General features: G+C 40.0%; 2 protein-coding genes across 3 annotated transcripts in view; one reads left to right on the top strand and one right to left on the bottom strand.

Moving 5' to 3' along the window:
- The window catches only part of wnt5b (wingless-type MMTV integration site family, member 5b), a 106,279-nt gene that overhangs the window by 66,444 nt on the left and 23,242 nt on the right, over positions 1 to 16,593 (top strand). The window lies entirely within an intron of this gene.
- On the bottom strand, positions 996 to 4,728 carry fbxl14b (F-box and leucine-rich repeat protein 14b). Its single transcript, XM_030149744.1, has one exon. The coding sequence runs from the start codon at positions 4,105 to 4,107 to the stop codon at positions 2,905 to 2,907; it is 1,203 nt and encodes a 400-aa protein (XP_030005604.1). The 5' UTR covers positions 4,108 to 4,728; the 3' UTR covers positions 996 to 2,904.

Below are 16,593 nucleotides of genomic sequence, written 5' to 3'. Positions count from 1 at the left end.
ATGCTAAAAAGTAGAGTGCATGTGTGTGTGGTAGGGGGACTAAGGAAAGAGGAGGAGGGGGGGGGGGGGTCCTGCTGCCTGGTCTAGGATCTGGTATGCGTGACTGAACAAGAGGAGGAGAAAGAGAGGAAAAAAAGGGAAAAAAAAATCCCCCACCAAAACCTGCCTTCCTAACTTCTAAAGACAGACAATGGCTACTGACTGGCCTGGCAGCTCTGTGTGTGTGTGTGGTGTATGTCACTTCACACACAGGACACGTCCTGATGGAAAGCAGAAAGAGGGGAAATCTGCTTTAACCAACTTTAGATCTCATTACTCTGCACATGCAGCTGCACAGACGCAGGACGGCCACATGTGAAATGAAACACTGCAAAAATAACCAAGACTAATACCTAAAAACCTTGTCTTTAAACCATGAAATCCACCAAATATAGACCAAACCCCTTGTGCTTCAAAACCTTGAGACTAAATGTAAAACTCAACCACTCTCAACTCTTTTTTTTTTTTTTTTTGCATTTGAGGAATAAATAAACAGACGATGATGATTAAAAAAAATCAGCAGGGTAGAACAGCTTCCTATAATAAACGCCTTGGTGATAATTAATTACACAGGCAGTGCAGCCAAATCAAGACGGCAAGCATCCATTTTGAATCTCCTCGTAAATAATAAAACAACACAACAGAATTTTCTCTCTCGGATCTTTTAAGAACAAAACGACAGGGCTGGACTGATCCACTGAATGCAGACCATCAGGGACAATGCTCAGAAATGTGTGGGCTGTTGCATTGAAATAAAACCTCTGGTTGCAATAAATACAACTCAATATGAATATTATTATTCTAGGACAAGACCATAATAACACAGAGTGCCTTGTGGGATTGAAACTGCTTCACAATTACCCCTTTGAACCTGTTATTTGTCAAAAACAAAAACAGTTGAAATGACAAGACAACAATAAAGTGCTACACCTACACAAAAGTAGTCCACACCGCTCTTTTCGTTCATTATATAAATATCTTTAATTGTTTTGACCGTAAGAATATAAAACAATTTAATTTTGGGATTCTGCATTTTTTTCTTTACAAACACATAATATACAGTACATCTTTTATTTTCAAACACACACAGCTTTTTCAGCAGGACGCACATCCGTATATTAATTTTCTAGCAGGTCATTGCATTACATTAAAAACGCACACACACAGGCCTCCGTGTGCGCACGTGTGTGCATGTGTGTATGTGAAAGAGAGAGAGAGAGATGGCGAGGGAGAGAGAGAGACGCATTCCGCGTGTAACCCGAGACGGGGTAGAGAAAGAAAAATAATCGATTGCTCCTTATTCTAAGCATGTCTTGAAATGGATTCGGGGTATTTTTGTTCAAGGGGGAGAAGAAGAAGAAGAAGGAAGGGGGAGATGGAGAAAAAGAGGAAAAAAGATATCCCTACACTTCTCTCTCACCGGTGAAAGCAACATGAATATGAATGCGACCTGTGTTGGCATTAACGTGGGAAAATATAACCATGGAACCAACCCTGATTTCTTTTAATCAATAAAGGGTATTAGATATCTATATAGGAATCACTTCAATTTGAAGTACGACGCTCTGAACAACATTCAATGACATTAATTTCTAACAGCATCCCAAACAAAAATACCCACAGTAAATTAATCCTGTAAAACACACTATAATACACACTTAGTGTTAAATAATAGCCTGGTCATACAGTTAGATTATTGTGTTATCGTGCACTACACCATTGTAATATTCCTATTTGCAGTATTTTAACATAAGATGAGGCTACTATAGGTATTTTGAAGGAAGGCTGAGAACTGTGTCTTTATATTGATCAAAGCTTGAATACAACATGTCTGTCAGCGGCGTTAAAGTTGGACTTCATCCCTAAAAATGAAGGAAACAAACAATAAAAGCTCTTTTACTTAAGCATGTTTTCTGTTTTTTGCATAAAGCGTTGTTCTCGTTAAAATCGGAATCGATTTTACAGCTGGCTGCCCTTCTCTCTCTTTCTCTCTCTGTGAAATTGTTGCTGTTTATGGGGATAAATTAACAAAGGTAGTTAGATTGTGTCCTGGTCTCCTTTCTCCAGCTCTGCTCATGGAGGAGGGAGGGAGGGAGGGATAGAGGGATGGGGGAGGGGGCAGACATAGTCCCGTAGGCACATTTTCTCCCAGTCTCTCATTCTCGCTTTCCTTCTTTTTAAACAGTATACACCCTTTGAAAACAACCACATACGAGGTAGCCAAATGTTTTAGGCGTGATGGCTGTAGCGATTAGTCGTAAATGTCTCAAATCCAGACTCAGTATAAAAAAAAGGGCTCATTCTCAAGTTTTAAAATCTCACTTTGCTGAAAACCAAAGGGAAAATCTGACAGTTTGAATGGATGCAAGTTTCACTTCAAGAATCTTCTGGAAGCAAGTGTCAGTACATGAAGCAGATTATTCTCCTGGTGTCTATGTAATTGAAACATGTGAAACAAGCTCATTTTCTATGCAATTAAATAAAGTTATTCTACTCCAATGTAAGAATTATTGAGATATTAAAACTCAGTATGAGATGAAAATAATTTCTAAAAGTAATTTTTTTTTCATGAGTTCATTAGAAAAAGTAAGATTGAGTTGTTCTCTACCAGGCAGAATATCAAGTCACATCAAACACTAATTAGAATCCTGAAAGGCCAAAATAAAGAAAAATTAAGCATTTTAACATAAAAGTCTGGTCACATGGGAGATACACACCTTACACAACCACAGGAGGGAAAGGGGAGGTTTTCTCTCTTTTTAAATGAAAAAAGGAACCCCCCTGCCCATCTATCACCCCTCCTGCTCATGTGCCCCTCTGTCCCCATCCAAAAAAAAAAACCAAAAAAAGCCCAAACACTTCCAATCACCTCACTTTCTCACTCTCTGTCATCTGCCAGAGTCCCAGGTTCAACACTTTAAGGCAGGGGAGCTGCGTGATCCTCTCCAGTCCCCTCTTGGTGATCTTGGTACATCCATACAGGTCGATGCCCGCCAGCTGGGTCAGGTGGTCAGCTATGAGCTCCAGCCCTTTGTCCGTGATGCGCACACACTGTCCAATGTTCAGAGTTCTTAACTCATGCATCTGCCTCACCATCCGGTTTATACCGTCGTCAGAGATGTGACACGAGCACAGGGACAGGGACTTGAGCTGGTACAGCCCCTGAGCAATGTACGCCAAGGTCTGGTCCCCTATCTTGTCACAGAAGGAAACGTCCAGCCCAGACAGCCTCAGGGTGCCCATGGCAAGGTGCATAGTCCCTGTGTCACTGATGTTGTCACAGGAGCGCAGGTTGAGGCTCCATAGAGAAGTCATGTGGGAAAGATGGATCATCCCCGCATCTGAGATCCCCCCACAGAAGCTCAGGTTCAGTACCCGGAGCTTGGTCAGCCCCTTGGAAATGTGTTTGAGAGACAGGTCTGTCAGTTTCTGACAGTCCTGGAGAGTAAGGTACTCCAGGTTCAAACAGCCCTCTGCTGCGCTGCGGGTCATACCCGCCAAATGTCCAATCCCCACATCAGAGACATGCCTGCAGGACCTCAGGTTGAGACTCTTGAGCCTGTGGAGGCCCCAGGCTATCAAGAGAAGCCCAGTGTTGGTGATGTTGCTGCAGCCGCCAAGCTCCAGCACCTCCAGGTTCTTCAAATATTGAGCTATCCTGCCAAGGCTGGAGTCTGTGATCTGCTTGCACAAACTCAGGTTCAAAACCCTCAGTGATGGGATCTCTTGTACAAACGCATGGCCCAGCCCGTTATCCGTTAGGTTGTAGCAGCCGGACAGATTGAGGGACTCAATGTTTGGCATTCCCTGGATCACGTAGCTCAAGCTGCGGCGCAGGGACAAGATCTGGACCCTCCGGATGCCCCTGGCCTGGAGGCTGGGGAACAGGGACGGATTGGCCCGGCGGAGGTGCAGCTTGGCCTCCACCCCCCTCCACACTGACTTGTGGTAGGATGCGTCCCTCCAAGCGATACACACTTGGGCTACCCTGCCTTTGTCCCTCACGTCCAGATAGCTGAAAATCATGGCCAAAATTTCCGGGAAGAGGCACGAAATGTGCGTCTCCATTGTTTTTCAAAACCCAGGCATATAAGAACCTAACACTCCACACCCCCAAGGCTGAGAAAAGAACTCAAAACACCCCCCCTTAACTTGCAATTATGCAAAAGTATCAACAGTCCCACTTATCCAAATAAGTAAAAAGATATAAGAGTTGTTTGTTTCTCTTTTTTGTCTCACATTGAACTGTGCAAAATCGATCCAACTCTCCTCGATCCCACGTGATCCGGTTTGGTTGCGCAGTAGGATTCAAATTCATTAAAAAAAAAAGAAAGAAAGAAAAAACAAAATAAGGGTTTATTCCTGCCTTAACCCCTCTCTCCGCCAAAAAGAGCAGGAGAGGGGGGCGAAAGGAAGGAGGAGGAGAGGAGGAAAAAGCGTCAATCCTTCCCCCTCTCTCCCTCTCTCAGACGACGCTTCCTTGTATTATACCTACAAAAAGCGTTCCTCTCTCGGCCGAGCGGGGATCCAGACGGTCGTACATTTCAGAATAAGAAAGTGAAACAAAACCAGCAGTCTTAACGCAGCCTATTAAAAAACGTTTCCATGATAGAAAAGCATTCAAGATAGAGCTAGGTTGGCTTTGTAGGCAGAGTGAGAGAGAGAGAGAGGAGCGTCCTGGGCTCAAAGCCTTTGTCTGCTCTTTTCAAACCGACTTGGCAGGGACCCCATCACTCTGCCTGAGCGAGAGGGGTGTGCAGAAGTACTGGTGGTAAAACTAATATACAGGATATGTATTTTACAATAAACAGTATAAATAAAAGCTCTGGAGTCATGTGTAAACACAGTAGAAATCTGAGGGTGATATTCATCGAGCCACATTGCGACAAATCATTTCATACTGTTACTGAAACACCCCTACCCCCTCTGTGTCAGGCAGTTGGTTTGTCCCGCCTCAGCTGGAACGGTGCGAACAGTTTCCCTTGGAAACCAACTTCTTACAATTCAGTTCACTTTGGGCTTTAACCCTTTGAGCGGACCACACAGGAAACACAGGAAACACAGCCGGAGAAGCCCTCTACGGTCTACTCACTTGGCATGAAAATGAGTATTTTTATTGTGATTTTGTTGTTATTGTTATTGGGGAAACACTACATGAGAACAACAACTACACTGCTCTTTGTGTCACGTAAACATCCATCTCTCTCTCTCCTCATACTTATTTTACTGCCAGCCAGGAGAATACATTTACGGCTCCAGAGACCATCAATCAACATTTCGGCACTGAAATATAAAAGGCTTAACTAGTTGAATATGTGCAATAAAATAAAATATTTCTTTAATGGCCACACTAATGTTGGAAACTGTAAGACAAATGAGTTAAATTCTCTCTTATAATTAATTTCAATATGCTTTATTGGATCGGTATTTGGCACAGTGTTGCCAAAGCCTCAAGACACGGACAGTATGTGCATGTTCCTACACACACACACACACACACACACACACACACACACACACACACACACACACTACCAACAGAACTTGAACAAACCTAAGGGCCATGTTTTAATCTGAAACCTTTTTTTCATGATAGATCTTTTGTCTGTGCTTTACATATAGAGGATATTTTAGTGAAGGAGCTGAGCTGTCCTCAAATGACTGTAGCCACAAAATGATCTTATAGTCTAAAGAAAACCATGAGTCACAGACATCATGTCTCTAATGTGTCTCTCATAATGAACCAAAATAATCACTTTGAAGCTGTTGTCTCACATCTGGCATTGCTTATCCTCTGATACTTGAATAAAATATTCATTTTAGCTTCGTCTAACATCACTGGGAGTATGTAAGACTATGTGTATATCATTAAATATTCTGTATGTGAAAGTTAGGTGCACTATATACAGCAGATTCTGTGGTCAGCAGCGAAGGTGTAGTCAGAGCACTGAACCTCTGTTGCTTTCGACCAACTTGTGATATTCCCTGCAGTGGGCCTCTCTCACCTCCAGAGTAGCCATGGACTCTGTGTGTGTGTGTGTCTGTGTGTGTGTGTGTGTGTGTGCTCATGCATGTTGGGTGTGTGCCTCAATGTTGTGCATGTGTGTCTATGCAAACATTGCCTACATGTTCATGCATATATGAAATGAATGTAAACAGTATACAAATGTTATATGCTCGTACCCAATCCCCTCATACACCCATAGGAACGGGTTTGTTTCTGTGTGTGCATGTGTGTGTGCATGAGAGAGAGATAATATGACAGGGGAGCCGTTTGCTGAAGCCAGTGGAGTGTGGCAGAGTGGTTGAGAAAAAGCAAAAGAGGGAGAGAAAGGGAAAGAGAGGAAGAGCGATAGGAGGAAGAGGCAACAGTGATCAGGTGTGGATAAGAGACAGGGAGAAGAGCTGCAAAAACAGGCGTTTTTTACACAGAGAAAGGCAGCAATGCAAAACTGACAGCAACTCACATTCTCTCTGTTCTCTTTCCCCTAAAAGCATAGGTTTGGATTTTGACAAGTCTCTCCCAATAGTGCACATATACGTGGATACTACTTTTAGTACTATTCTTGCTTTGACTAATTTCTAACATCACAATTAGAAACAAGGCACAAAGTCAAAATTTGGAGTTACAGTTGCTTCAGTAGAAACAGTTGAGTTTTTAAATAAAAAAGGATTAAAGTCAGGCTTTTATGTAATCTTACCAAAGAGCAAAGACTGAATTTCATCATCCATCACCAAACTGGCTGGTTACTGGCATTTATATCCTTTCCTGCTTTTAACTTATATCCTTGTAACTTCATCAAGGGCAAAATGAAGCATTTAACTGCACTGTCCCCTGTGGCTGCCAACACCTATGTCCTTGGTAGTCAGGTGCAGACTGTGTCATGCATTTTCAAAATAGAGATCCTGACATGAATACCAAGCTTTATAATGATAGTGCAAACACCTTGAGTTATAAACAGGGTGGGAGATTAACACCAGCCCACAGCTAAATGTGGTTAAATCATGGCTGCAGCTGGTCAGTGTGCTGGAAAAGCAGACTGGGATTTTTATGGTCAAAGACAAAAACTCCTCTTTTGCTGCAATGGTCATAAATCATGATATGAGTTGTGTTAAAACAAACTGCACACAATGTGGAGTTGTATTCTTACAACCAATCACCACAAAACCCAATTTGGACTTTGTAACCACAAACAAAATTTATATCCTAACTCCTTTCTTTATTATTATTTTTTTTCCTTAAGCCAGTATAATCACTGGATAAATTGTGCTGATTTTTCCCTCACAGCTTTGCTGACTTTTTCTGTATCAAATTAACCCCTGATTTTTTCCCCTAACACAAATAAAGTGTCATCAGTGTCATTATAAACCTAACCAAAAACACACAATTCAGTTAAAGTTTAGGTGATATTGTTGAAAAGTGCTATGAACTGTCAAACATAAATTATACAGAAATGTATAACCCGTGTTATATTCAAATGTACTTCAATGCATAGAAAATAAATGTAGTAAAAACATACAATGACAATTTTATTTTGACGACTGAGTTGATTTTGTAGAGTTGTTCTGTGATCATTCTCCGTCTGATAATTAGTCTGGTGTGCTGGATGTACTCAGCCAAAATAAGGGTGGTTTTTTCTGTAGCATGGTGGCAGGATTGTCATTCTGCTTTTGCTCCCTGTACATTATTGCCCTTCTTGCTATGTGAAAGAGCAACCATTAAGCTGCAACTACAGCTTGAAAATGGTAGGTTTTGATAAAGACACATAACTATTTATGTTTTTTTTTAATTTTGTAGGAACTTGATGTGAGATGATAATTTCCTCATGGACAAGAGGCATGTAATCAACTTCTCTCCTAACATTATTTTGCAAATACACAATAGCAGCGTCAAGCCCTCAGCATCGAGCCCTCAGCCTCATGCAAAAACTAGCCAAATAACGCAGATACCTTTTACCCTTATTCCAAAATGATAGTGGAGGGTGCCTGACCTGTGTACAGATCTGATAAAGGGCTAACAAGGTGTGGGAAAGGTGTAGGTATGCGTGGCAATGTGATAAAAGCACTGATATTAGTGACACTAAAACTCCGCCTCTAGTAACTTCTCAACAATTGATGATAGAAATATGAATCCAAAACCCTATATTTTAAGGCTTGATTTATGACATAAGTTTTTTTCACATCATACTGCGGTTGTTCAACATGGTGGATCTAATCCAAGGGGATGAGGTCGGTGATTTCTGCTTGTCTTCTTAACATGTTGGTAGGCTACATTGGGTTTTAAACAAAATGTAGAATACATGTGTATGCGATTATTCGAAAACTTTTGATGCTCTCTTCATCATTACATCAGCTGAAGTGGAGGAGAAGACATGAAAGATAATAGACAAGATGTGAAAGAGATAGAGATTGAGAGAAGAAAGGGGGATGTAAAGACTAAAAGAGGCGGGACTAAATGCCACAGGCTTTCTCTTCAGCAGCAGTAGCTGAAGTCTCTCTCTGCATGACCTGCCTCTGAGTGTGTGTGTGTCTGTGTGTTGTGTGTGGACACGCACTTGCTCAGCATGCGTTTTTCTGTTTTTCTGTCTCCCTCTGCCTTCCTCGTATCCCAGCTGTGTGTTGTGTGTTTTGTGTGTGTGAGTGTGTGCATGCGTTGTGTGTCATACCTCTCTCAGAAAACCCGCTGGGCCTGAGCTGGCTCTCACACTGGGTGAGAGAGGGATGGAGCGATGGAGGAGGAGAAGAGAGAAGTGAGAGGGGAGAAAATAAGGAATGGGTCAGGGAAACAGAGGGGACGAGTATTTTTAGAGAATGTATCAGAGATGAGAGAGGGAGTGAAAGAGGGGCAGCCACATGCTGTTTCCTGAATATGAAAATGGAGATTAGAAAAATGGGCTAAAAGAGGGAAAAAGAGGAGCATTGAAACAGAGGGAAGACAGTAGCCAGGAGTGAGATTTTGGTGCAAACTCTGTGTGTTTTGTGTCACATCCCCAAAGTGTTTTAAAGTCTTTCAGCCATTTTATTGGTAGTGTAATGCGTGTGTCTGTTTTGTGTTTGCAGATACATGTGTGTGACTTTATGTGTCTGTATTTGATGATTCAGGGGAGGGCTCTAACTGGATAATTGCTCCCCTTGACAATGTGCTTCATCTGCACCTGCAGCGATTGCTGGTTGCCAAGGTTACGTGGGTGTGTGTCAACACGTCCCCCTGAAAGCCGACACCTTCCTGAATGGATATGACCATGACGCTGTAGATTCTCTGCCTGTCCTACACACATATAAACACACGTCGGTTGTATGACTGACAGACTGTAACAATGCCCTCAGATACACTCAGCTTTCGTTTGTTTGTTGTTGGGGGTTTTTTGTTTCTGTGCACGTGTTAGATGACTGTACACTGTAAGTGATGAATCTTTTATATTCCTTCAGGTGTTTCCTTGCTTCACCGATGCTTCACCTGTACAATGAAAGGCAGTCCATTGGTGTGTAGCTGATTTCAAAGCTTCCCTGCTCTCCTTTATCTTTGTACTGCTATTCTCATTGTTTTTCAAACCTTATCTGTCAGATCTTCATCTATTTTAGGGCCCAGTCACACCATCAGGTCTGGTATTTGACATCATACAGTCTTCACATAATCTGAAAAACATTTCCAACTTAGTTCCACAAATGTTGCCACTGTGTGTTTCTGAAAGTATAATAATAATTTGCAGCAGATAAGCTCCTTACTGGTTTTAATAGATGACATCACATCATGCCTTTACTGACTTATTTTCATTGGCTCATTGTTCACTGTTTACTAATCACTTTGAGAGCTTGTCTTGGTCTGGGTTTTAGTGTATAATTACTGTATAATTAAATTGTTAAGTCTGATCATAATCTTAGATCCTCATGTGATGACACTCTAGCTGTTCCAAAATCAAGGCTAAAATCCAAACATGGTCTGCAGAAGTAAGTTCCACACAATCACGACTTCGGTTGCATCACTTCTAAAAATGTATTTTCATAGACTTCCTTTCATTTGATTTTAGAATTTTTATTGTTTCCCCCCCAATTTACATGGTTGTTTCAGTGCATAAGCTGCTAAATATATGCAATAAAAGTTATCGCTTATTGCATATAGGCTACTTACTTACTGTTCTGTTTTTTTTTTCTTTAACTTATATTGCTTTTGACCTGTCCATTCTTATTTTTATGTAATTTTTACTGATTTTTTATTGTTATACTCTTTTCTGACTTGCATTCTTTCCATTCTGTTTCAACATCTCCCACCTGTATCATTTCTCTTCTTCTGTTTCTTTTGCTCATCCCTGTCTTTACCTTAACTTACATTTATGTTACCTCTGTTATTTACACTCTAACAGTGTTACTGTTGTGCATGTTTTTTTAGATTCCTGTTTTTACTTTTTATGTCCTAGTAAGTTGTGGTTCTGGTTTTTAAAAGCACTAAACAGATAAAATTATTATTAACACAGTATTAAAGGATATAATACTTTTGGCCTTTATTCTGTAGGCTGAGGCTGATGATGGATATCCAGAATCCTGCATCTCTGATCGGTACTTAGGTTTATTCAATTTAAGCTTGTGGGAAAAGATCATGATTTGGATTAAATATGGTGATTACATTGTGAGTCACTTTGTGTTGCCGATTTTTCAACTAAGCCATGGCATCTCTCCACACTTTAAGCCAGTGCTATCCATGCCCAAGTCTAACTATAAAAACAGTTAAATAGTTATACACAGTGCCTGTTATACAAGAGACTTACGACATGCTTTGATGTCCCCGCTCCAGTGATCATGTGGTCCATGTAAGCCTGAATAGTTCCAATCAAACCGAGTGTAGTCATGTTCTTCTATGGGACAGACAGCAGTGAGTGTGTTATTGCATGGAAAATATCCAAATAAACCACACACAACTGTTGTTGCACTGCTGTATGTATTGTTGTGTCCGTTATGCTTTTGAGTAGTGGGGTTGACCACTCAAAGAAGTGCATCTATTACTTTGAAAACTTAAATTTTGGAGAGAAAAGTTGCTGTTAGCTTGGGTAGGCTATTTACGTGAGTGGTGCTAACTTTACAAGTTCATTTATTCTGTAATTGTACTGTACTCATAAGGAGAAGGACAATTTTCCATGTTTAAGTTTTACTATTATAGGACTGAGGTACAAGCAGAAAACAGTGGTTAGCTGTGAACACTGTGTGTCTGCCAAGCTCTGCTCTGATAACACACACAATATGACATTAACCAGCAGAGAGCATAGTGGCTAACTTACCATGCTAATGTTAGCACGGACACTAAACTCATTAAAAACTCCTCATTAGCAAACTCAAAACTCAAAAGAATTCTTATAGGATGAGTCAGATATAACAAATGCCAAGTGACAGAAGTTTTGCTTCCTTTAACTCATGAATAATAACTTTAATGAACGTTTATTGGCAGAGCTCAGCTCTACAACAACTCTCCTCCTAATGATCACATTACCTCAGCTGACAAACTTAATCAAACACCACCAGGTTCAGCAAAACAACTAAAATAAAAACCACCTATAACAACATTTGTATTAACGTTACCTTATCTTAAAAACTCCATAATTTGTGGTTATAGTGCTTAAATCTCAACAGCTGGATGAGTCAAGCTAGCAAACTATCAGGCTACAGCAGAAAATCCAACATAACAATTGTTTAAGATGTAAATTCATACGAACGCTAACACATACCAAAGAAAACAGAATTTGCAACATAAATGTCCGCTAATACAGGAAATTTCACTCAACAATTTGAAAGAGAACAATATCTTATTAACTTTCCGCTGGAGTTGTTAGATCAGCTGCAATAGAAATGAGTGTGTACTGAAGCCCTTACACTCAATGATGGACCTATCGGCCCCTCCAAAACCTAGAAGTACAGCCATGTTTCATCCGCCATTTTTTTACAATGGGAGTCTATGGAAGTGTCGTAACTCTCTTTATTTATGGCTCTGGTTGCACATTAACGTTATATCATACTTACAAAGTTGAAAAACATGATAAGTGGTTAAAGCTCTGTAATGTTGATGTACACATCTTCAACAGAGGTTTTCTGGAGAAAGTAACATCCTGATCATGTGGACACTTTTAACTTGCACTGTATTTTAGGAGGGATGATAATTATTTGACAAAAGTCAGTTCTCATGTTAAAACCTTTAAAACTTTTGGAAAATTACTGTTGATTTTATCAAATTAACACTTACCCAAACTCAGGGAATATGTGATGATGTTCCTGTGATTACAGATTTACTGATTATCACCCTGTAAAGTTAAGACAAACAGGAGAAATTGGTGAAAGTCTTGACACAAAAAAAATTGTATCAGTGTGGAAAAATACCAGAAACAGGTCTTTTTTTCCATTGATTGTTTGGCCATAGTAATTCTGTTGCACATTGTTGCACCAGGACACTGTTATACAGTGCAACGATGGTTATAATACAGCTGTGTTGAGACCTGGTGGGGTTTGAAATAGAATGTTGTTATGAAACATATTTTGCATTTGGAAATGTTTTGAATTTGGCTTTCAGAACTACATTTCAACATTTATTTTGGAAAATGGGCTGAATAAAAATTGGTGCAGTAGTGAGCACTGTTACCTCACAGCAAGAAGGTCTGAACTGGTGACATGTCCAGGCTTTCCCCCGTGTTCACCGGATGGTAGCTGGAATAGGCTCCAGCATCCCTGTAAGCCTCTTGAGGATTAAGCAGGTTGGAAAATGAATGAGAATTTCATCAAAATTGCTTCAATTATGATGAACTATATGATGCAAATCTTTTCAGTTCAACTTTTGTGAACTTCATCTTTGGAATTGTGACCAGGGTTTAATGGCAAAGTGTTTTAGTAAAGAACAGAGTGTATGGCATATTGGTCAGGTAATTCAGAAAATGACAAAACGTGCATCTTTCACTTTTTCATCTCTATCTTAATTTCTACCTGTTTTTCCCACATAGTCTTTCTTCCCTTTTTCTCCCCTCTCTCTGGCAGCTCTTCTGTGCTCTCGTCTCACCACAATGCCTCACAGGCTGTGTGTATGTATGTGTGTATTATGCACTGCTGCCCTGCTCCACTTTTTTGCACCACACAGGCTGCCTAGGTATGTGTGTGTCCTCAACAATGCTTTTCTTTTCTGCCAGCTCTGCAGTCTGACATAGGAGATTTTTCAGCCGCATGCTCTCTCTCCCTCAGTAGTCAGCATTTTGGCATTTTCTCAATGCACTCTGTCATCTGTTGGCATGAATAGGCTGCATTTTGGTGTGTGTGTGTGTTTGACTGGCTGGTGTTTTTGTTTTTTGGCATTCTCTCTCTGTGTTTATCTCTGTGTGCAGAAAGCCACGCAGGTGGGAAAAAATAATTTCCAATCTTAGAATCCAAGAGATTTTAATGTAGGAACAGAAAAGCAGGGATAAGGACAACTGTAGCTGAATTTTACTTATTATACTTTTAAATATAACCAGGAAAGTTTGCTGAAGATGCAGGTGAGAATGATGCATATGACAGGTGGTAATAGTTTAAAGCAGTGCTTTTCAACCTTGGGGTCGGGACCCCACTTGGGGTCGCCTGGAATTCAAATGGGATCGCCTGAAATTTCTAGTAATTGATAAAAATAAAAACTTACTAATAAAAAAATATATAGTGAGTTGACGGTGACAATCACAATACATCAAAGACATGGCAAACTGTGAAGCTGAACCTGAAGCACTGTGGTACTGTTTATCTTTCAAATGTTCATTGTGGTTGGTTTCAGATGCTGCAGCTCTTTCATAATTCATAGTTTGAGTTATTGTTTGTTTAGTATTAACTGTCAGCCTTGTAAATCCAAGATGGACTGACTGTACATATCCTGACCAAGGAAAATAAAATTCTCACTTTGCGCAGTAATCTACACCTGGCTTTTCTGTCTCCATTATCCATGATAATATACATAATATAGACTAAATGTAATCTAAAATTAACGTTTATTTGCAACATAATATAGCAAACTATTTTAGTTTTTTCTGTTTTTAATGTCTGAGGTCGCCAGAAATTTGTGATGTTAAAATGGGGTCACGAGCCAAAAAAGGTTGGGAACCACTGGTTTAAAGTCTCAGATTTACTTGTGAAAGTCGTCACATTTCTAAGTTTTTCAACGTAGCCACTATATATTACATTAGAATCCAGAAATAATTGATAGAGCATATGAATGTCATTCGTCTTACAGCATGAACTACAACTCTTGTATTAATCCGTCCAGTTTTTTTTATACGGAGGTGGTTTATTAGAGGCCTGTTGTCCCTTGAGAACTGTCACTAGTGTAGTTTACACATGTGTCGATGCCCTCTTAACTCCTGTTACTGAACCAACAAACAAAAACAAAGAACAGCTACACTTGTGAATAGAAATGTATAAAAAGTCTCATAATATTTGGTGAAATACATGGACACCAGGCTGTAAATAGCAGAAAGCAATCAATCCTTAATAAAGATGAGTCACGAACAGTGACTGAATGTGCAGCCAGAAGGATTCAGTACTCACCAGCTGTACTCCTACAGCAGAGACATTTTAGATAAGCAGACATTTAAGTCCAAATTTGGGTGCACAATTTATATACATCAGATTTGTAGTTTAATCCTTTAAATGTTAGCAAATAACTCAAGTACAAACAAGGAGCTGTGAATCAAATCAGTGTCATCCCTCATTCTATACACAGACATTTCTTAGCAATTAAACATTAACAGTTTCATGTCACAGAGTTCATTACACAAAGAGATGACGCCTAGAAGAGTAGGACACATATACAGGATAATTATAATCGACCTGAGAATAATTCGTCCAAAAAGAAATCTATTGTTTTTATGTGTATAAATCAACCACAGTTTATAAAAGGAAAATAGGTAGCATAAGGAGAGAGAAAGCATTTAGGTCATTGAGAGACTGATAAGATGGGATGTTAATGCTTTCACATGACATCCAAGCAGGTTTTCATGTGTGTGTTTTCTGACTTGACACTCAGTACAAGGCCTCCTGTGGATTTATAGGCCAGTTGAATCAAATCAGAGACGCACAGTAAATCAGGCTGCACTAGCCAAGACTTGCACCACCTAATCTGCTGTGAATGTGTGAAAGTTGCTCTGATCTTCACCGTAGTTTTGTGTTGTGTTGCCCTCCTCATGGTAGTTTGTATGTGAAGATTCCTGACTTTGATCTCTTGGCAAATGGGAATAATTTTACAATTTGAGTTTTCTATGCCCAGAAGGAAGATGAATAGATTTTGCCATTCACTTCCTTACTGTGTGTGTGAGGGAGCATGTCTCTAAGGCTGAGTGAGGCAGAATGCAAAAATGTGTGTTTGCATTGGTATTTGTGTACTGGTGCCTTTCAGCCTCGCCAGTGTTTGTGTATTTGTGTCTGTGTGAGTAGGTATGCACAAATCTGTTTGTACAAGTTTGACTCTCCCTCAATGCGTGTGGGTGTGTGTTCGTGCGCATGTGCGTGCGTGTGTGTGTGTGTGTGTGTGTGTGTGTGTGTGTGTGTGTTAATTTCTCCAGGGAAGGGATCAGGAGACCAGTGTAGTTTGACCAGTGGAGCTCCACTGGACCAGGGGGAATCAGGGGATCTGACCCAGCCTTAGTGGCTTCTCCCTGGGCGTTCTGATCAGGGAGTGAGTCTCTCATAGGGTTCCAGACCAGTGCCAAACTGGGTCAGAGCTGATTTAGACTCACTATACAACATATTGAGATGCATAAAAAGCAAAATGGACTGAAGTGAAAAACTAACCTTCAAAATGTTAAAAAAAAAAAAAAAAAAAAAACAAGTCAGAGGCACTCAAATACAAAACTAAAAGTCCTTTAGTATCTATAGGGACTCCATTGCCAACACATATGGACGACACAGTGTCTTCGCCAGGCATAATATAAGACATGTGCTCAAATTTAAAACCTCAATGCATCATGGGAGACTAATCTAGTTGATCTTGTGAAAACAAATAATTTAACTATAGCAGAACAAGTGAAAAAGGAAAAAAAATGTAAAGAAAACAGATTTTTAAAAAAGGGAAAAAATGAAAGAAATTTAAAAAAAAACTAAAGTGATAGCCCTTTGCCCTTTTATTTTGTATGCACTCCACCTCTCCTTGCTGAGCATTTTATTCTTTTATACACATTTAGTGTTTTTCAAACCCTACTACCTGTCTTTTTCTTCTATATTAACGTACAGCTTGGAGAATCACCGTCATACTGCATTTACATTGGTTTATAAGTGTTTTACATAAGAGTAAAATCTAATAATTTAATTTGCAATTCATGCTTTTAGCATCTGTTTGTAATGGTTGACTTAAATTAGTGCAGTTCATGGCAAGAAACACTCTCCTCTCAGAAGCCAACCTAAATCACAGCGTCACACAGCAGAGCCACACATGTACATCATTTTCAATAATTGAGTGCATATGACAAAACAAGCTCATCACAAAGTCAATTTCAAAACTGCTCTGGAGTTTCAGATTGTAGAGATGTTTTCGACAGATTAATCTTGCAATGTTCTCTTGAAAATGCCCAA

The sequence above is a fragment of the Sphaeramia orbicularis genome, chromosome 12 (assembly GCF_902148855.1).
Source record: "Sphaeramia orbicularis chromosome 12, fSphaOr1.1, whole genome shotgun sequence".
Classification (NCBI taxonomy): Eukaryota; Metazoa; Chordata; class Actinopteri; order Kurtiformes; family Apogonidae; genus Sphaeramia; species Sphaeramia orbicularis.
The sequence above is the reverse complement of the archived record's forward strand: the minus strand, read 5'-3'. Positions and strand labels throughout refer to the sequence as shown.

What these genes read in the sequence shown, in the direction of transcription:
- fbxl14b (XM_030149744.1), bottom strand. Translation starts at nt 4,107, where the DNA reads ATGGAGACGCACATTTCGTGCCTCTTCCCGGAAATTTTGGCCATGATT.